At 61.4% G+C, this 15,104-nt stretch overlaps 3 protein-coding genes and 1 long non-coding RNA gene across 6 annotated transcripts in view; 3 read left to right on the plus strand and 1 right to left on the minus strand.

Moving 5' to 3' along the window:
• The first annotated feature begins 691 nt into the window (after positions 1 to 691).
• Positions 692 to 4,915, plus strand: WSB2 (WD repeat and SOCS box containing 2). 2 transcript variants are annotated; one of them, XM_050318298.1, is made up of 9 exons: positions 692 to 768; positions 898 to 1,069; positions 1,727 to 1,962; positions 2,146 to 2,277; positions 2,765 to 2,865; positions 3,014 to 3,186; positions 3,499 to 3,612; positions 3,977 to 4,084; positions 4,268 to 4,915. In XM_050318298.1, the coding sequence occupies exons 1-9, from the start codon at positions 753 to 755 to the stop codon at positions 4,428 to 4,430; spliced, it is 1,215 nt and encodes a 404-aa protein (XP_050174255.1). In that variant the 5' UTR covers positions 692 to 752; the 3' UTR covers positions 4,431 to 4,915. The 2 variants fall into 2 exon arrangements, with proteins under 2 accessions (XP_050174255.1, XP_050174256.1); XM_050318299.1 differs by having other exon boundaries at positions 1,730 to 1,962.
• A 374-nt stretch (positions 4,916 to 5,289) lies between these two features.
• Positions 5,290 to 9,482, minus strand: RFC5 (replication factor C subunit 5). Of its 2 annotated transcripts, XM_050318306.1 has the most exons (11): positions 9,442 to 9,482; positions 9,220 to 9,284; positions 8,342 to 8,478; positions 7,402 to 7,481; positions 7,015 to 7,088; positions 6,510 to 6,669; positions 6,313 to 6,394; positions 6,101 to 6,230; positions 5,826 to 5,903; positions 5,684 to 5,738; positions 5,290 to 5,555 (listed from the first exon to the last, which is right to left on the minus strand). In XM_050318306.1, the coding sequence occupies exons 1-11, from the start codon at positions 9,471 to 9,473 to the stop codon at positions 5,459 to 5,461; spliced, it is 990 nt and encodes a 329-aa protein (XP_050174263.1). In that variant the 5' UTR covers positions 9,474 to 9,482; the 3' UTR covers positions 5,290 to 5,458. The 2 variants fall into 2 exon arrangements, with proteins under 2 accessions (XP_050174263.1, XP_050174262.1); XM_050318305.1 differs by having other exon boundaries at positions 5,684 to 5,903.
• Positions 9,483 to 9,740: 258 nt separating this feature from the next.
• LOC126641526 (uncharacterized) lies at positions 9,741 to 11,672 on the plus strand. The gene is made up of 2 exons (XR_007629266.1): positions 9,741 to 10,704; positions 11,405 to 11,672. It is a non-coding gene; the product is annotated as an uncharacterized LOC126641526 (long non-coding RNA).
• A 2,826-nt stretch (positions 11,673 to 14,498) lies between these two features.
• The window catches only part of KSR2 (kinase suppressor of ras 2), a 78,940-nt gene continuing 78,334 nt past the window's right edge, over positions 14,499 to 15,104 (plus strand). Inside the window, 2 exon segments of the mRNA XM_050318247.1 lie at positions 14,499 to 14,526; positions 14,529 to 14,674. Of these exon segments, the coding sequence (XP_050174204.1) occupies positions 14,499 to 14,526; positions 14,529 to 14,674 (174 nt within the window).

The raw sequence follows: 15,104 nt of genomic DNA on the forward strand, positions 1-15,104 counted from the left end.
CCTCGGAGAGGTGCTGGATGGGTGGGCTCAATGTGGGGGTGCTGATTCTTGAGTGGGCTGTTTGGAGGGGTTCAAAAGGGGGTGCTGGTCCTTGTGGTGCTGCTGAGGGGGCTCAGTGTGGGAATGCTGGTCCTTGGGGGGTGTCACTGCGGGAGCTGTCCCCGTGTGAGTGCTGTGTCCTGGTGGGAGGGTGTCACTGACAGGGGGTGTCACCCTGTGGGTGCTCGGGGGGAGGTCTCAGTGAAGGAGGATGTGCCCGTGTGGGTGCTGAGTCCCTGAGGGTGTCCCCGTGTGGGTTCGGGGGTGTCACTGTCCGGGGTGTCCTCGTGGGGGTTCTGGGGTGTCACTGTCCGGAGGTGTCCCCGTGTAGGTTCGGGGGTGTCAGTAACACGGGGTGTCTCCGTGGGGGTGCTCAGTCCCTGGGGGTCTCGCCGTTCCCTCCGGGCCCGGCGGCCGGGGGCGAGTCCCCCGTGAGCGCCGTTTCTCCCTCACGGGGCAGAAACGTCCCCGTCTCCCTCTGCCCCATCCCCGCCGTTCCCGGCCCCATCCCCGCCGTTCCCGGGCGGTCCCGGCCTCATCCCCGCCGTTCCCTGCCCCATCCCGGCGGCTCCAGGCGGTCCCCGGCCCGGCCCGGGCACGGGGCGGTGCCGGAGGAGGCGGCCCCGGGTCCCCTCCCCGCTCCGCCGCTTCCGCCGCCGCCGCCGCCCTGGGCCGGGCGGGCCCGGCGGGGCCGAACGGGCGGCGGGGCCGCCATGAAGCCGAGCGGGGGTGAGCGAGACCGGCGGGGCCCGGGGGCGAGGGGGTGTTGGGGTCTCGAGGTCTCAGGGTATCGGGGGCTTTGGGCTGCTGGGGCTGCCGGGGGGTCGCGGCTCTCGGGCTGACGGTCCCGCCGCGCAGAGGAGCCGGTGCTGCTGGCGGAGCTGAAGCCGGGCCGGCCCCAGCGCTACGACTGGAAATCCAGCTGCGAGACCTGGAGCGTCGCCTTCTCCCCCGACGGGGCCTGGTTCGCCTGGTCCCAGGGACACTGCGTGGTCAAGCTGATCCCCTGGCCCCTGGGGGAGGCCGAGCTGTGAGTGCGGAGTGCGGGAGCCACGGGGCCATGGAATGGTTTGGGTAGGAAGGGACCTTAAAGCTCAGCCAGTGCCACCCCCTGCCATGGGCAGGGACACCTTCCACCAGCCCAGGTTGCTCCAAGCCTCATCCAACCTGGCCTTGGACACTTGCAGGGATCCAGGGGCAGCCCCAGCTTCTCTGGGCAACCTGTGCCAGGGCCTGCCCACCCTCACAGCCAACAAGTCCTTCCCAATCTCCCATCTAGCCCTACCCTCTGGCAGTGGGAAGCCATTCCCTGTGTCCTGTCCCTCCATGCCTTGTCCCCAGTCCCTCCAGCTCTCCTGGAGCCCCTTTAGGCCCTGCAAGGGGCTCTCAGGTCTCCCTGGAGCCTTCTCTTCTCCAGGTGAACCCCCCCAGCTGTCCCAGCCTGGCTCCAGAGCAGAGGGGCTCCAGCCCTGGCAGCATCTCCATGGCCTCCTCTGGACTCGCTCCAGCAGCTCCATGTCCTCCCTGTGCTGCTTCCCAGGGCTGGAGGCAGCTCTGCAGGGGGGGTCTCACCTTAGGGTGCAGAGGGCCAGAATCCCCCCAGCCTTGACTGATACCCAGTTTGGAGTGGAGAGGGGGGTCTGGTTGGGGGGTCTCGGGGTGAACATCTATCCCTGCTTCCCCCCAGCAGCTGCAAAACCTCGGAGTGCAAGAGCTGGGGAGGAAAAGCCGAGCCCAGGAGCCGTGGGGGGGCCAAGGAGAAGACCCTGGAGTGTGGGCAAATTGTGTGGGGCCTGGCCTTCAGCGCCTGGACGGCAGCTGAGGAGGGGGACACAGATCCCACCTGTGCCCTGGGGCTTCCCTGCCTGGTCCTGGCCACCGGGCTCAATGACGGGCAGATCAAGGTCTGGGAGGTGCAGACAGGTGAGGGGGCCTTGCTGTCGTGGCTTCAGGTTGCTGTCCCTCTTCAGGCTGCTGCCTCTCCCCTTGCTCCCCCGTAGAAGGAGATCCCATCTCCATCTTTCCCTGATCCCTCCCCTGCCCTGTCCCTGGGCACGAGGGGCACTGCCGTGGAGAGACAGCGCTGAGGATGGCTCTTCTCCTCAGGGCACCTCCTCTTCAGCCTCTTGGGGCACCAGGATGTCGTCAGAGACCTGAGCTTTGCTCCCAATGGAAGCCCCATCCTCGTGTCGGCCTCGCGGGACAAGACCTTGCGTGTGTGGGACCTGAGCAGAGATGGTAGGAGCCTGCAGGGATGTGCAGGGACAGGCCTGGCTCAGGAAAAAGGAGGGAACCCACCTGGGGCTCAGGAAAGGGGGAGAAACCCACCTGGGGCTGAGGAAAAAGGAGAGAACCCACCTTAGGCTCAGGAAAGGGGGAGAAACCCACCTTGATGTTGGGAGAGGACCTTTGGGGACAGTACTTGAGGCAGAAAGGGACAGCCCTGTGACAGGGAGCAGAGCCATCCCCTTCCAGGTGGGACCTGGGAGGTGCAAGAGGGAGTTGCAATTAGGCAGAGCTCAGGAACCCCCAGCCCAAGCTGGTCAGAGCACAGTGCCAATAATGCCGAGGTCGGGGGTTTGATCCCTGCAGGGACCATTCACTGACAAGCTGGACTCGATGATCCCTGTGGGTCCCTTCCAGTCAGAATATTCTGTGACTGTGTGAGTTGCTGCTGGGAGCTGGCTGTCCTGCTGCCCTCGGGTGACACGTGTGCTGTCCCCAGGGCGGCAGGTACAGGTACTGACTGGCCACGTGCAGTGGGTGTACTGCTGTTCCATCTCCCCGGACTGCAGCATGCTCTGCTCCGCCGCCGGAGAGAAGTCGGTGAGTCCCCTGCAACGGGAGCCATCCCTGTGTCCCGCTGAATCCATCCTCCGTGTCCCCCGGCACGAGGAACCTCCTCTGCATGGAGCTGGGAGGTGCTCCCAGCCTGATCCCCATCCCTGTCCCTGTCCCTGTCCCTGTCCCACAGGCGCTGCTGTGGAGCATGAGGTCCTACACCCTGATCCGGAGGCTGGAGGGGCACCAGAGCAGCGTGGTGTCCTGCGACTTCTCTCCGGACTCGGCGCTGCTCGTCACCGCGTCCTACGACGCCTGCGTCATCATGTGGGACCCCTACACCGGGGAGCAGCTCCGGACCCTGCGGTGCGGGGAGGGGGACGCTGTGGGAGGGGGCACGGCAGCGCCATGGGGGCTTTTAGGGCTGGGTGTGACCTGCCCTCCTAGCTGGGCACGGCCACGGTCTCTGTGTTGTGGCACAGAGAGGGGGACACACCGTGGGATGTGGCAGAGCAACGCTGTGGGGGTTTTTAGGATGAATGTGGCTTTCCTCCTAGCTGGGCACCACCACCCCCTCTCCCCTGAGCCCAGGGGCAGGATGGGGGGCTGGCTTGGCAAGCACTGGGGAAGGGGCTCCTGGCAGCCCAGGGCTGACATTGGGATGTTCTCCCCCCACAGCCACGTGCCCCTGCACTCCACGCTGGATTACAGCAGTGACATCCACAGCAGCTCCCTGCGCTCCGTCTGCTTCTCCCCAGAGGGTCTCTACCTGGCCACGGTGGCAGATGACAGGTGAGTGAACCCCCCTGGGCACCCAGGAGGAGACTGGAACAAACCAGGAGCTCAGGACATAGGGAATAGACCTCATGTACCAGGTCCCCACCAATTCTCGGAATAGGGAAAAGGGCAGGCTGTGGCCAAGGCCCTGTCACCCCTTGGAGCAACGAGCCAGGGCCCATGTCCTCCTCCTGCATGTCATGCCACCCTCACTGTGCCCCTCAGCATGTCACTTGCTGTGCAGGGGACAGACCCAAACCCATGGGAAGCAAATCGTTCTCCAGTGTTCGTGCTCTCAGGCGATCCCAGAGGCTTTGTTCTGGCAGCGGGCACTGCGTGAATGTGGACCTGGCATTGTGTCCTCTCCCTTTCTCCACAGGCTCCTGAGGATCTGGGCGTTGGAGCTGCGCTCTCCGGTGGCCTTTGCTCCCATGACCAATGGTCTGTGCTGCATCTACTTCCCTCACGGAGGTTTCATTGCCACAGGGTGAGTCAACAGCGGGAGAGGGCGGAGAAACAAGTGGCTGCTCCCTCCTCCTGCAGCTCTGGCTCCACTCCGGGCTTCCCTGGGCGTGCAGGATGGTTTTCCTGGGCTGTGGCAAGCTGGGGATCTTTGGGGGTGACTGGAGCTCCCTGCCCCATGCTCATGGCTGGTTGGACGCCGTTGCAGGACCAGGGACGGCCACGTGCAGTTCTGGACGGCCCCGCGGGTGCTCTCGTCACTCAAGCACTTGTGTCGCAAAGCCCTGCGCACCTTCCTCACCACCTACCAGGTCCTGGCGCTGCCCATTCCCAGGAAGCTGAAGGAGTTCCTCACTTACCGGACTTTCTAAGGTGGCAGGGAAGGCGGAGGCGTGGAGGGGAGGGCCCTGTGCCCGGTGGCAGGGCCGGAGGCACCGCAGGAACGCTGAGCCGTGAGCCGTGGGGGAGCAGAGCTGCCGCTCCCCTGCTTTTCGGGGCCGTGTGTGGGGCTGTGGAGGGTTTTTTTTCGGTGTAATAATACTAAAACCCAGCAAAAACACGTGCAGAGGGCGAGGGGCAGAGCTGGGAGAGGACGCAGGTCCCCCTGTCCCCACTGGCTGCAGGGTTTGGGTCAGGTGCTTCTGCTTCCGAGTGCAATGGTGTGGGGTGGAGGCTGAGCGGGGCTCTTGTCACTCGTACGAGTTGGGGGCTGAAGTGCTCCCGGAACACCCTCCTGCCCCGGGATCGGTGCTCAGTCCCACTGGAGCGTGGGCTGTGCCGCTCCCCCGCTGCAGGCAGGAGCTGGACAAGCCCAGGCAGGTCTCTGTGGACTAAATAAAAACTGGTTCCTCACGTGTCCTGGATCACAGAGCTGCCCTGGGGTGCCTGGCACGTGTCTGGCAGAGCAGCTCGTGTCCAGGTGGGACACGAGGCTTCACTCCACCCCCAGCTCCTGTTCCTTTGTTTTTATTCCATGTTGGAGCGTGGCACTCAACCAGCCCAATCCTCGGACACGCTGAGCACAGAGCAGTGGTGTGGTGTGGGTGGTTTTCCCCCTCCTCCAGCACATTCCCTGCATGCTGGAGGGCTCAAGTCGAGGCTGGGATGGAGAAGACAGGGAAAGTCTCCTCCAAACATTCCCAGGAGATTCTTTTCCCTTGTGGACAGCTGAACACAGAAAGCTGGTGGTTCCCTAACCCAGGAGGGAAAAGCAAGACCAGTGCAACATGCTGGGCTTTAGAGGCACCTGTATTTCCTGATGCAGCTTGGGAGTAACACTCCTGTGTCCTGGCTGCGGGTTCCAGGCTTCCAAAATGGGAAGGGAAAGCTGCAGGGAGCAGCTCCAGCTCCATCCCTCCCATCTCCAGTGAGATCCAAGCAAGGATCCACCTAGCAGGAGTCAGGCTTCGGCCACCACCAGGTCCCTGGTGACTTGGAAGGCAGCGATGAGGGAGCTCAGCTGGATCTTCTCACTGGTCCCAGCGGCCAGGCGGTACCTGGAGCAGGGGCCAAGGGCAGGGCTGGGGGTTTGCACCCACGGGGGTGCCCCCCAAAGACCCCAGAGCAGGGCTGGGGTCTGCCATGGTGCCCACCAGGACCCTGGCACAGGGGAGGTGACACTTACTCGATATCTGCCATCTTGATCAGTAGCTGGATGCGGATGGAGGGTGGGAAATCCACTGGGGAGAGAAGGGGACACATCAGTGTGGGCTGGGGGGGATGTTGGACCCCCCCCCCCCAGGTCAGCCAGACCCCCCATGTCCCACCTCTGTGCACAAAGAGGTGGATCTCGGTCAGGATGTCCTGCAGGGCCAAGCCCTTCAGCGTCTTCAGCTCCGTGATTTCTGGGATGGCAGCGAGTCAAGGCCTTGCTTCCAGGCTTTTCCCTGCCAGATCCCACTCCTCATCCCTGTGACAACCCCGAGGAGCCTCCCCAGCGAGCCTCACCCAGCCCAGCCACAGCGGGACGTCCCAGGATGGAGATCCCCAGGAAAGAGCCAGATTTATCCTGGGAGGGAATAACCCTCAAGGCAAAGGATACTTCGATAGGCAGTGGAGAAGTCCTGGTTGAGCATCCAGTCGAGGATGTTGGCGATGTCAGACTTGAGGGGGTGTCCTGTGCATGTGTAGACGTTCTCCTCTGTCACCTTCCCGAAAGCCATGGAGGTGCTCTGAGGGAGAGGAGGGATAGAGGAGGGATCAAGAGGAAGGATGAAGAGGCCCCCCCAGGCCAGGTGCCAGCCACGGTCCCACCTGCAGGATGTTGAGGGCCCTGCGCATGTCACCGCTCGAGAGGGTCACCAGAGCCTTCAGCCCGTCCTCCGTCACATCCACCCTGGAAAACGACACGGGGGCTGCACGGGGAGGCGGAACCGCGGGAATCCCAGCCCGGGGCTCGGCTCCACGCCGGGAATGGGGGTGAGGAGGGTGCCCCTTGGCCCCCCGCTGACCCCTCCTGCAGGATGACGTGCTGGAGTCGTGGCACCATGAGCTCCGGGGTGAGGGGCCCGAAACGGAAGCGGGTGCAGCGGGATTGCAGGGCGGGAATGATCCTGGACAGGTAGTTGCAGATGAGGCAGAACCGGGTGTTCTCGGTGAACTTCTCGATCACTGCCAAGAGGAGGGAGCAGAGGATGGGGCTTGGCTGCTGCCTCGTCCCAGTTCCCAGCCTGTGCCAGGATGGATGAGGCTGGCTGGGTGCCCACGGTGTGGGATTCCCAGGGTGAGGGATTCCCGGGGTGTGATATTTCACAAGGTGTAGGATTCCCAGGGTGGGACTGCCAGGGGGTGGCATTCCCAAGGTGTTCGATTCCCAGGGTGTGGGATTCCCAAGGGGTGGCATTCGCAGGGTCCGGGATTCCCAGTGTGGGATTTCTAGCATGGGATTCCTAGAGCGGGACTCCCAGGGTGTGTGATTCCCAAGGTGTGCGATTCCCAGGATGTGGGGTCCCTCACCTCTCCTCAGGGCATTCTGGGCATCCTGGGTCATGGCATCGGCCTCATCCAGGATAACGAGCTTGAAGCCTTTCCTTAAAAAGGGGGAATAAAAAGGGAGTGGGTTCAGTCCCAACTGTGGGCTTGGTGCTGGAAAAGGGGGAGCTGGGATGTTTATGCCCATCTGGAGAAAGGGGAGCTGGGATATTTATTCCCAGTCTGACTCCTGGGAGCCCTCCTTCCCCTCCGGACTGACATCTGTATCCTTACCACTTTCATCCCTCTGGGCACATCCTGCCCCTGCTTCCCCACCCCAGGACCCCCCAGATCCCAATCCCAATCCAAGTGCCAGGGCAGGGGGTTGCCAAAGGGACAGGGAGCTTTGGGAAGCACAGACATCCCACTCACTTGAAGATGGTCCTGGTGCTGGCGAAGCTCAGGATGGGCCCCCGGACGATGTCGATGCCCCGGTCATCGGAGGCGTTGAGCTGGGGTTGGGATACGGATGGGGTGGATCTGGATCCCTGCCGGAGGGGGCACCCCCATCCCATCCCACCCCATCCCATCCCATCCCATCCCATCCCATCCCATCCCACCCCATCCTATCCATACTACTCCATCCCTTATCTCATCTCATCTCATCTCATCTCATCTCATCTCATCTCATCCCATCCCATCCCACCCTATTGCATTCCATCCCTTCTCTTCCCATCCAATCCAACCCACTCCATACCTCCCATCTGACCCCATTCCATTGCATTCCACCCCATCCCATCCTTCACATCCTATCCATACCACCCCATCCCTCCTCATCCCATCCCATCCCATCCCATCCCACCCCACGGCATTCCATCCTTTCTCTTCCAATCCATCCCATTCCACCCCATCCCATCATTTCTCTTCCCACCCCATCTTATCTCTTCCTGTCTTGTCCCATCCCATTCCATCCCACCTCACACCACCCCATCCCATTCCTTTTCTTCCCATCCCATCCATCCCACTCCATTCATTCTCATCCCATCCCCCTCCGTCCCATCCCTTCTCTTCCCATCCAACCAATCCCATCAATTCTTTCTCACTGCATTCCACCCTCCTCCATCCCATCCCATCCCATCCCATCCCATCCCATCCCATCCCATCCCATCCCATCCCATCCCATCCCATCCCATCCCATTCCTTCTCTTCCCATCCATCCAACCTACTCCATCCCTTCCCATCCCTTCCCATCCCATCCCATCCCACCTCCCACCACCCCACCTCATCCAACCCCGCTCCACCCCATTCCTTCTCTCCCCATCCCATCCATCCCACCCTGTGCCATTCCATGATTTTCCTTCCCCCCACTCACCTCCAGCACCATGGAGCCGAATTCCCTGTCCCGGTAGAGCTGCCTGGCACAGGCCAGGATGGTGGATGTTTTCCCGGTGCCAGGAGGGCCATAGAGGAGCAGGTGGGGGAGCCGATCCTCGCTGATGAACCGCTGCACTGCGGGCACCGGGACACCGGGATACGGAGATGGGGATATGGGGATACCGGGACACCGGAGATGGGGATAGTGGGATATTGGGATATGGGTGTACTGGGGTATTGGGACACCACGATAGAGGGATATTGGGATATGAGGATATCAGGACACCAGGATACTGGGATATGGGCATATGGGGATATCAGGATACTGGGACACTGAGATATTGGGGCACTGGGGTACCAGCATATGGAGATACTGGGATATGAGGATACCATGATGCTGGGATATGGGGATACCAGGAAACTGGGATATCGGGACACCGAGATATGGGGATATTAGGATACCAGGACATTGGGATATGGGGATATTAGGATACCAGGACATAGGGATATGGGGATGCCGGGACACCAGGACATTGGGACACTGGGATATGGGGATATAGGGATATTGGGACACGGGGATATAGGGATACTGGGACACGGGGATATCGAGATTACTGGGATATGGGGGTATCGGGACACCAAGATATGAGGATATTGGGATACTGGGACACTGAGATATGGGAATATTGGGATATCGAGATTACTGGGATACGGGGATATGCTGATATCGGGGTATCGGAATGTCGAGATGTGGAGATATCAGGATGCAGGGATGTTGGTACACCGGGATATGGGGATATGCAGCTCTCGGACTATCAGGATACCGGGCCACGGGGCTCTGGGGACACGGCTCCGGCCGGGGGGGGTGTTGGTTACCGGTGCTGAGGATGTCCCGGTGAGACACGAGCTCCGACAGCGCCTGCGGACGGTACTTCTCCACCCTGCGCCGGGGAGGGCACGGAGGGGTCAGTGCGGCGGCAGCTCCCGCCGTTCCTCCATCCCGTTATCCTTCATTCCCGTTATCCCTCATTCCCGTTATCCCTCACTCCCGTTATCCCTCATTCCCGTTATCCCTCAATCCCCCCGGCCCGGCCGTACCACGGCAGGTTCGCGCCTCCCGCCGGCGCCATGCTGAGAAATCTCGCGAGAGCCGCAACGCGCGCGAGAGCTCAGGCGGGGGGGGGCCGGGTCTGGGGGGAGCGGGAGCAGCCGCTGGATCGGGAATGGGGGAAACTGGATCGGGAATGGGGAACCTTGGATCGGGAATGGGGGAAATTGGATCGGGAATGGGGGAAACTGGATCGGGAATGGGGAACCCTGGATCGGGAATGGGGGACCCTGGATCGGGAATGGGGGACCCTGGATCGGGAATGGGGGACCCTGGATCGGGAATGGGGGAAACTGGATCGGGAATGGGGGAAACTGGATCGGGAATGGGGAACCCTGGATCGGGAATGTGGGACTCTGGATTGGGAATGAGGGACCCTGGATCGGGAATGGGAAACCTGGATCGGGAATGGGGGATCCTGGATTGGGAATGGGGGATCCTGGATTGGGAATGGGGGAAACTATTGGGAATGGGGGACCCTGGACTGGGAATGAGGGACCCTGGATCGGGAACAAGGGAAACTGCATCGGGAATGAGGGAAACTGGATCGGGAGTGGGGGATCCTGGATTGGGAATGGGGGACCTCAGATCGGGAATGAGGGAGACCAGATCGGGAATGATCAAACCCATATCGGGAATGATCCAAACCTGGATCCGAAATTATCAAACACAGATTGGGAGTGATCCAACCTGTATCGAGAATGACTCAAACCTGAATTGGGAATGATCTGACCCCGGATAGGGAGTGATCCAACCCGGACTGGGGATGATTGGAACCTGGATTGGGAATGATCAAACCTGCATCCAACCTGGCCTTGGATACTCCCAATGATCCAGGGGCAGCCACAGCTTCTCTGGGCAACCTGGGCCAGGGCCTGCCCACCCTCCCAGGGAACAATTCCTTCCCCATATCCCATCTCTCCCTGCCCTCTGGCAGTGGGAAGCCATTCCCTGTGTCCTGTCCCTCCATCCCTTGTCCCCAGTCCCTCTCCAGCTCTCCTGGAGCCCCTTTAGGCCCTGCAAGGGGCTCTCAGGTCTCCCTGGAGCCTTCTCCAGGTGAACCCCCCCAGCTGTCCCAGCCTGGCTCCAGAGCAGAGGGGCTCCAGCCCTGGCAGCATCTCCGTGGCCTCCTCTGGACTCTCTCCAGCAGCTCCACGTGCTCCCTGTGCTGGGATCCCAGGGCTGGACACTGTTCCCACTGGGATCTCACCTGAGAGGGGCAGGATGCCTCTCCCCTGCAGGGGTGGAATGAGGTGACCTTTAAAGTCCCCCTGTACCCAAGCCATTCTCTGATTCCATGACTGTGGGAATGCTTATGGAGAGACCACAAAGCGGAGTGGTGACTGTGATCCGGTGGAAATCATGGCAGCAGCAATTGCTGGATCAAAGTGGTGGGCATGATTTGGGGGAAACTCAGTGCCCCTGACATTGGAAAACCCTTGGGATGAGAGAGGGGCACCTTTGGGTGCAGGTGGGGGCCAGGGGCAGCAGCTCCAGGGATTCCCTGGGCTCCGGAGGAGAGGAAACCTGCTGGGATCATTTGGAGCAGCAAACTCCAGAGGTGGCTGCGAGAAGGGAACACCTTAATCCCTATTCCTGCCACTTCCCAGTGCATCTGGAAAAGCCCTGGAGCCTCCTCAGAGAAGAGGCTTACAGGGGAGAGTTAACCCAAGCTGCTGGAATGATGCTCCAGTGCTGCTCTGGATCCCTTGGAATGAGGAAAGCAGGTGGGAGTGAGAGGTGCTGGCTTGGAGAGAGCAGGCAGAGCGATGCTGGGAAGAGATCCCTTGGGAAGCAGAAATGCTGGGGGGCAAAAAAAAATCCCATTGCTGAGAAGGAAAGGGAGAACATCAAGAGCTCCAGGCTGGATCCCACAGAAACCCAAAAATCTGCTGGAGAGCACCTGCCTCCCTACTTTTATTCCCATTTATTCCCCTATTTTTTTCCCTACAGCCCCAGGAGGAAAAGCAGGAGCAGGAAGCTGAGGTCAGCCAGGCTCAGGCATCCCTCCGGTGACAGATGGCCCTTCCCTTCCCACCAGGAGCTGGGAGGCTCTTCCCGAGCACCTGGGAACAGACAGGAGCTGCCACCTGCAGCCTCAGGATTCTCTGGCACATCCTGGATCCAGAGCTGCTGATCCCCATTGGATCCAGGGCTGCTGCTCCCCAAAATGTTGAGGAAACCAACAGAAGTGAATTAAAACATTCCAAGATGTATTTTATGTGAATCCACTGTGCCATCCCCAGTGCCTGGAATGCTGACCCACCCTCTGGACCGTGCCAGCCCAGCTCCCGGTGGGGGAGCTCTGCCATCGGCTGCAGGAGGGTTTTTTTGGGAAGTGTGAGGTTTGGTGAACCCCCCAAACCTCTGCAAGTCTGCTGGGGGAGACTGGATGGGAGTTTTTTTCCCTGCAGAGTCTCCCCGTTTGCACTGTATTTTATTTATTTAATTTATTTTTTAATTTTATATTTTGTTTTATTTCCTTTCCCAATTCCTTCCTTTCCCTTTCCTCCCTTTCCATTTCCCTTCCTCCTTTTCCCTTGCCTTGCCTTGCCTTTCCTTCCCAAACCTTCCCAAACCTTCCCTCAAACCTTCCCAAACCTTCCCACGTTCCCATATTTTATTTTATTTTATTTTATTTTATTTTATTTTATTTTATTTTATTTTATTTTATTTTATTTTAATTATTATTTTATTTTAATTTTTATTTTGTTTTTCTATTCAGTTCTTTTCTTCTTCTTCTTCTTCTTCCTCCTTTTATTATTTCTATTTTCCCAGAAGTGGCATTTTGACCCCTTTGGATGTATTTTCCTCCCCTTTCTCTCCCCCGGTAGCATCGGGGGGACCTGCTGGCATTTCCCACCCCGGGTGTCCCCCTGAGCCCCCCATTTACAGCCACCCTTTTTTTTTTTTGACGGGGGGGGTTTGGCTCGTGCTCTCCCACGGGCTGAGAGGGAGCGGGATGGGGATTCCAGCTGGGAATAAAGTCACGGGGGCGAAGGCAGGGCAGGAGCAGGGGCTGGGGAAGGGTCTGGAAGCACCGTCCTGGCTCCGGAATAATTCCTGAGTGTGTTGGCCACGCTTGGCCCCCATTGCACCAGGACCCCCAAGGATCCCAATGCCCCAGACTCCCCCCATTCCCCCCCTATTGCCCCAGAGCCCCTCCAATGCCCCAGACCCCCCATTTCCAACCCCTCTCATTACATCAGGTCCCCCATTTCTTCCGACTCCCAATACCCCAGCCCCTTCCTTGCCCCTATTGTCCCCCATTGCCCCAGGCCCCTAATGCCCCAGTCCCCCCAGTGTCCCCAAAGCCACAGAACCCCCATTTCCAGCCCACTCATTCCACCAGCCCCTAGTGCCCCATTTCCCCCATTGCCAAGGTCCCCCACATTCACTGGCCCCCAGATGTCCTCTAATACCCCAGACACCCCATTTCCAGCCCCCTCATGCCCCCCTCATGGCCCCATGTCTCCCACATTCACCACATCCCCATTGCCCCCCATTGTCCCAGACCCCCATTTCAGTCCCCATTGCTCCAGACCCTCCCCAATACCCAGACCCCTCCTTGCCCTATTGTCCCCCATTGCCCCAGGCCCCTAATGCCCCAGTCCCCAGTGCCCCCAAAGCCACAGAACCCCCATTTCCAGCCCACTCATTCCTCCAGCCCCCAGAGCCCCATTTCCCGTTGCCAAGGTTCCCCACATTCACCGGCACCCCAGTTGTCCTCTAATACCCCAGACACCCATTTCCAGCCCTCTCATGCCCCCTCATTGCCCCATGTCTCCCACATTCACCACATCTCCCATTGCCCCCCATTGTCCCAGACCCCCATTTCCAGCCCCCCATTGCTCCAGACCCCTCCTTGCCTACTGCCCCCATTCCCCAACCCCCATTGCCCCATCCCGCTCCCAATGCCCCAGCCCCCTCATTGCCCTAAGCCCCCATTTCTCCACTGCCCCCAATGCTACAGCTTCCCCAGACCCTCCCTTGCCCCCTCATTGCCCCTTCCTCCCCTCCCCACTCACAACGTCCCTCCAGATCACATCCCCTCACACCCTCCCAGCGCTCCCCACCATCCCGGGGACAGAGGGATGGGGATGAGGATGGGAGGGGATAGAGGATGGGGAACTGGGGATGGGAATGATGGGTTGGATGGGGATGAGGGGGATGAGGATGGGGAGTGGATGGGGAGATGGGGATGGGGAGATGGGAATGGGGGAACTGGGGGTCAGGAGAGTGATGGGGATGGAGAGGGTGAGGATGGGGAGATGGTGATAAGGATAGGGAGGTGTGGGGATGGGAGAGAATGGGAATGGTGGGAGGGAGATGGGGATGGGGGAGATGGGGATGGAGGGGTGGATGGGGAGGTGTGGGGGTACTGGGATGGGGCTGAAAAAGTGATGGGGCTGCGGGCTGGGAGGTGGGTTGGGATGGGGCTGGAGGGATGGTGATAAGGATGGAAAAGTGTGGGGATGGTGGGGATGGGAGGAAGGTGATGAGGATGGAGGGTGGAAGTTGGATGGGAATGGAGGGCAGGTGATGGTGCCGGGGGTGCCGGGGCTGGGGATGATGGGGGTGATAGGTCTGGGGTGACGGAGCTGGGGGTGCTGATGAAGACGGGGAGGTGCGGAGGATGAGAGGGGTGGGGGAAGGTGATGAGGATGGAGAGGTGTGAGGAAGGGGGGGGATGGAGGGAAAGTGATGGGGAGGATGGGGATGACGGGGACGGCGGGCAGTGACGGGGCCGGGGTGGCGGTGCCGTGCCCGCGGCCGTGCCCGCGGCCGGGGGTGTGCGGGGGCTCCGCGCGGAGCGGCGCGCAGCGAGCGCGGCCCCGCGGAGCCGGAGCGCGCCGCCCCCGCCCCCGCCCGCCGCGCCCGGGAGGCAGCGGCGGCGCCGCGCTGACGGCTCGGTGGGCACCGCGATGCTGCGGGGCCCGGCGGAGCGGGCTGAGCGCCGGGGGCCGCCAGGAAGCCGAGGAAGGGGGCCGCGGCGGCGGCGGGCGGAGGGAGGGAGGGCGGGCGGGGAGAGGGGGCGCGGCGAGCGATGGATGAGGACAACATGACGAGGAGCGAGAGCAGGAGCTGAGTCTGCAGAAGGCGCTGCAGCAGTGCGAGCTGGTCCAGAACATGATCGACATCAGCATCTCCAACCTGGAGGGGCTCCGCACCAAGTGCGCCGCCTCCAACGACCTCACGCAGAAGGAGATCCGCACCCTGGAGGTACGGGCCCGCCGAACCCCCTCCCCAATACCAACATCGACACTCCCCATCACCACCACCCCCCAGGGCCGCGGCGGGTTCCCCCGCGGCGCTGCGGTGCGACCGAGTGAGGCTGCGCGCTCTGCAGGTGGCTCCGAGGTGGGTCCGGGACCACCGAACCCTCCTGCCGGCACCGAGCGGGGGCCGCCCGCGGCGCCGGCCCCCGCCATCCCCCGCCATCCCCCTGCCATCCCCCGGCCCGGCCGCATCGCTCCGCCGGGCTCCTCCTGGCCCGGCAGGCAGCATCCCTCGGGCCCACCTGCATCCCTCGGGCCCACCTGCATCCCTCGGGCCCACCTGCAGCCCCCTGGCCCAGCTCCATCCCTTCCACTGCGCTGCATCCCCCGGCCTGGCCTCATCCCTTCCTCCCAGCTCCTGCTTCAGCCGGGCT

Source organism: Myiozetetes cayanensis, unplaced genomic scaffold, assembly GCF_022539395.1.
Source record: "Myiozetetes cayanensis isolate MyiCay16 unplaced genomic scaffold, myiCay2020 scf21, whole genome shotgun sequence".
Lineage (NCBI taxonomy): Eukaryota > Metazoa > Chordata > Aves > Passeriformes > Tyrannidae > Myiozetetes > Myiozetetes cayanensis.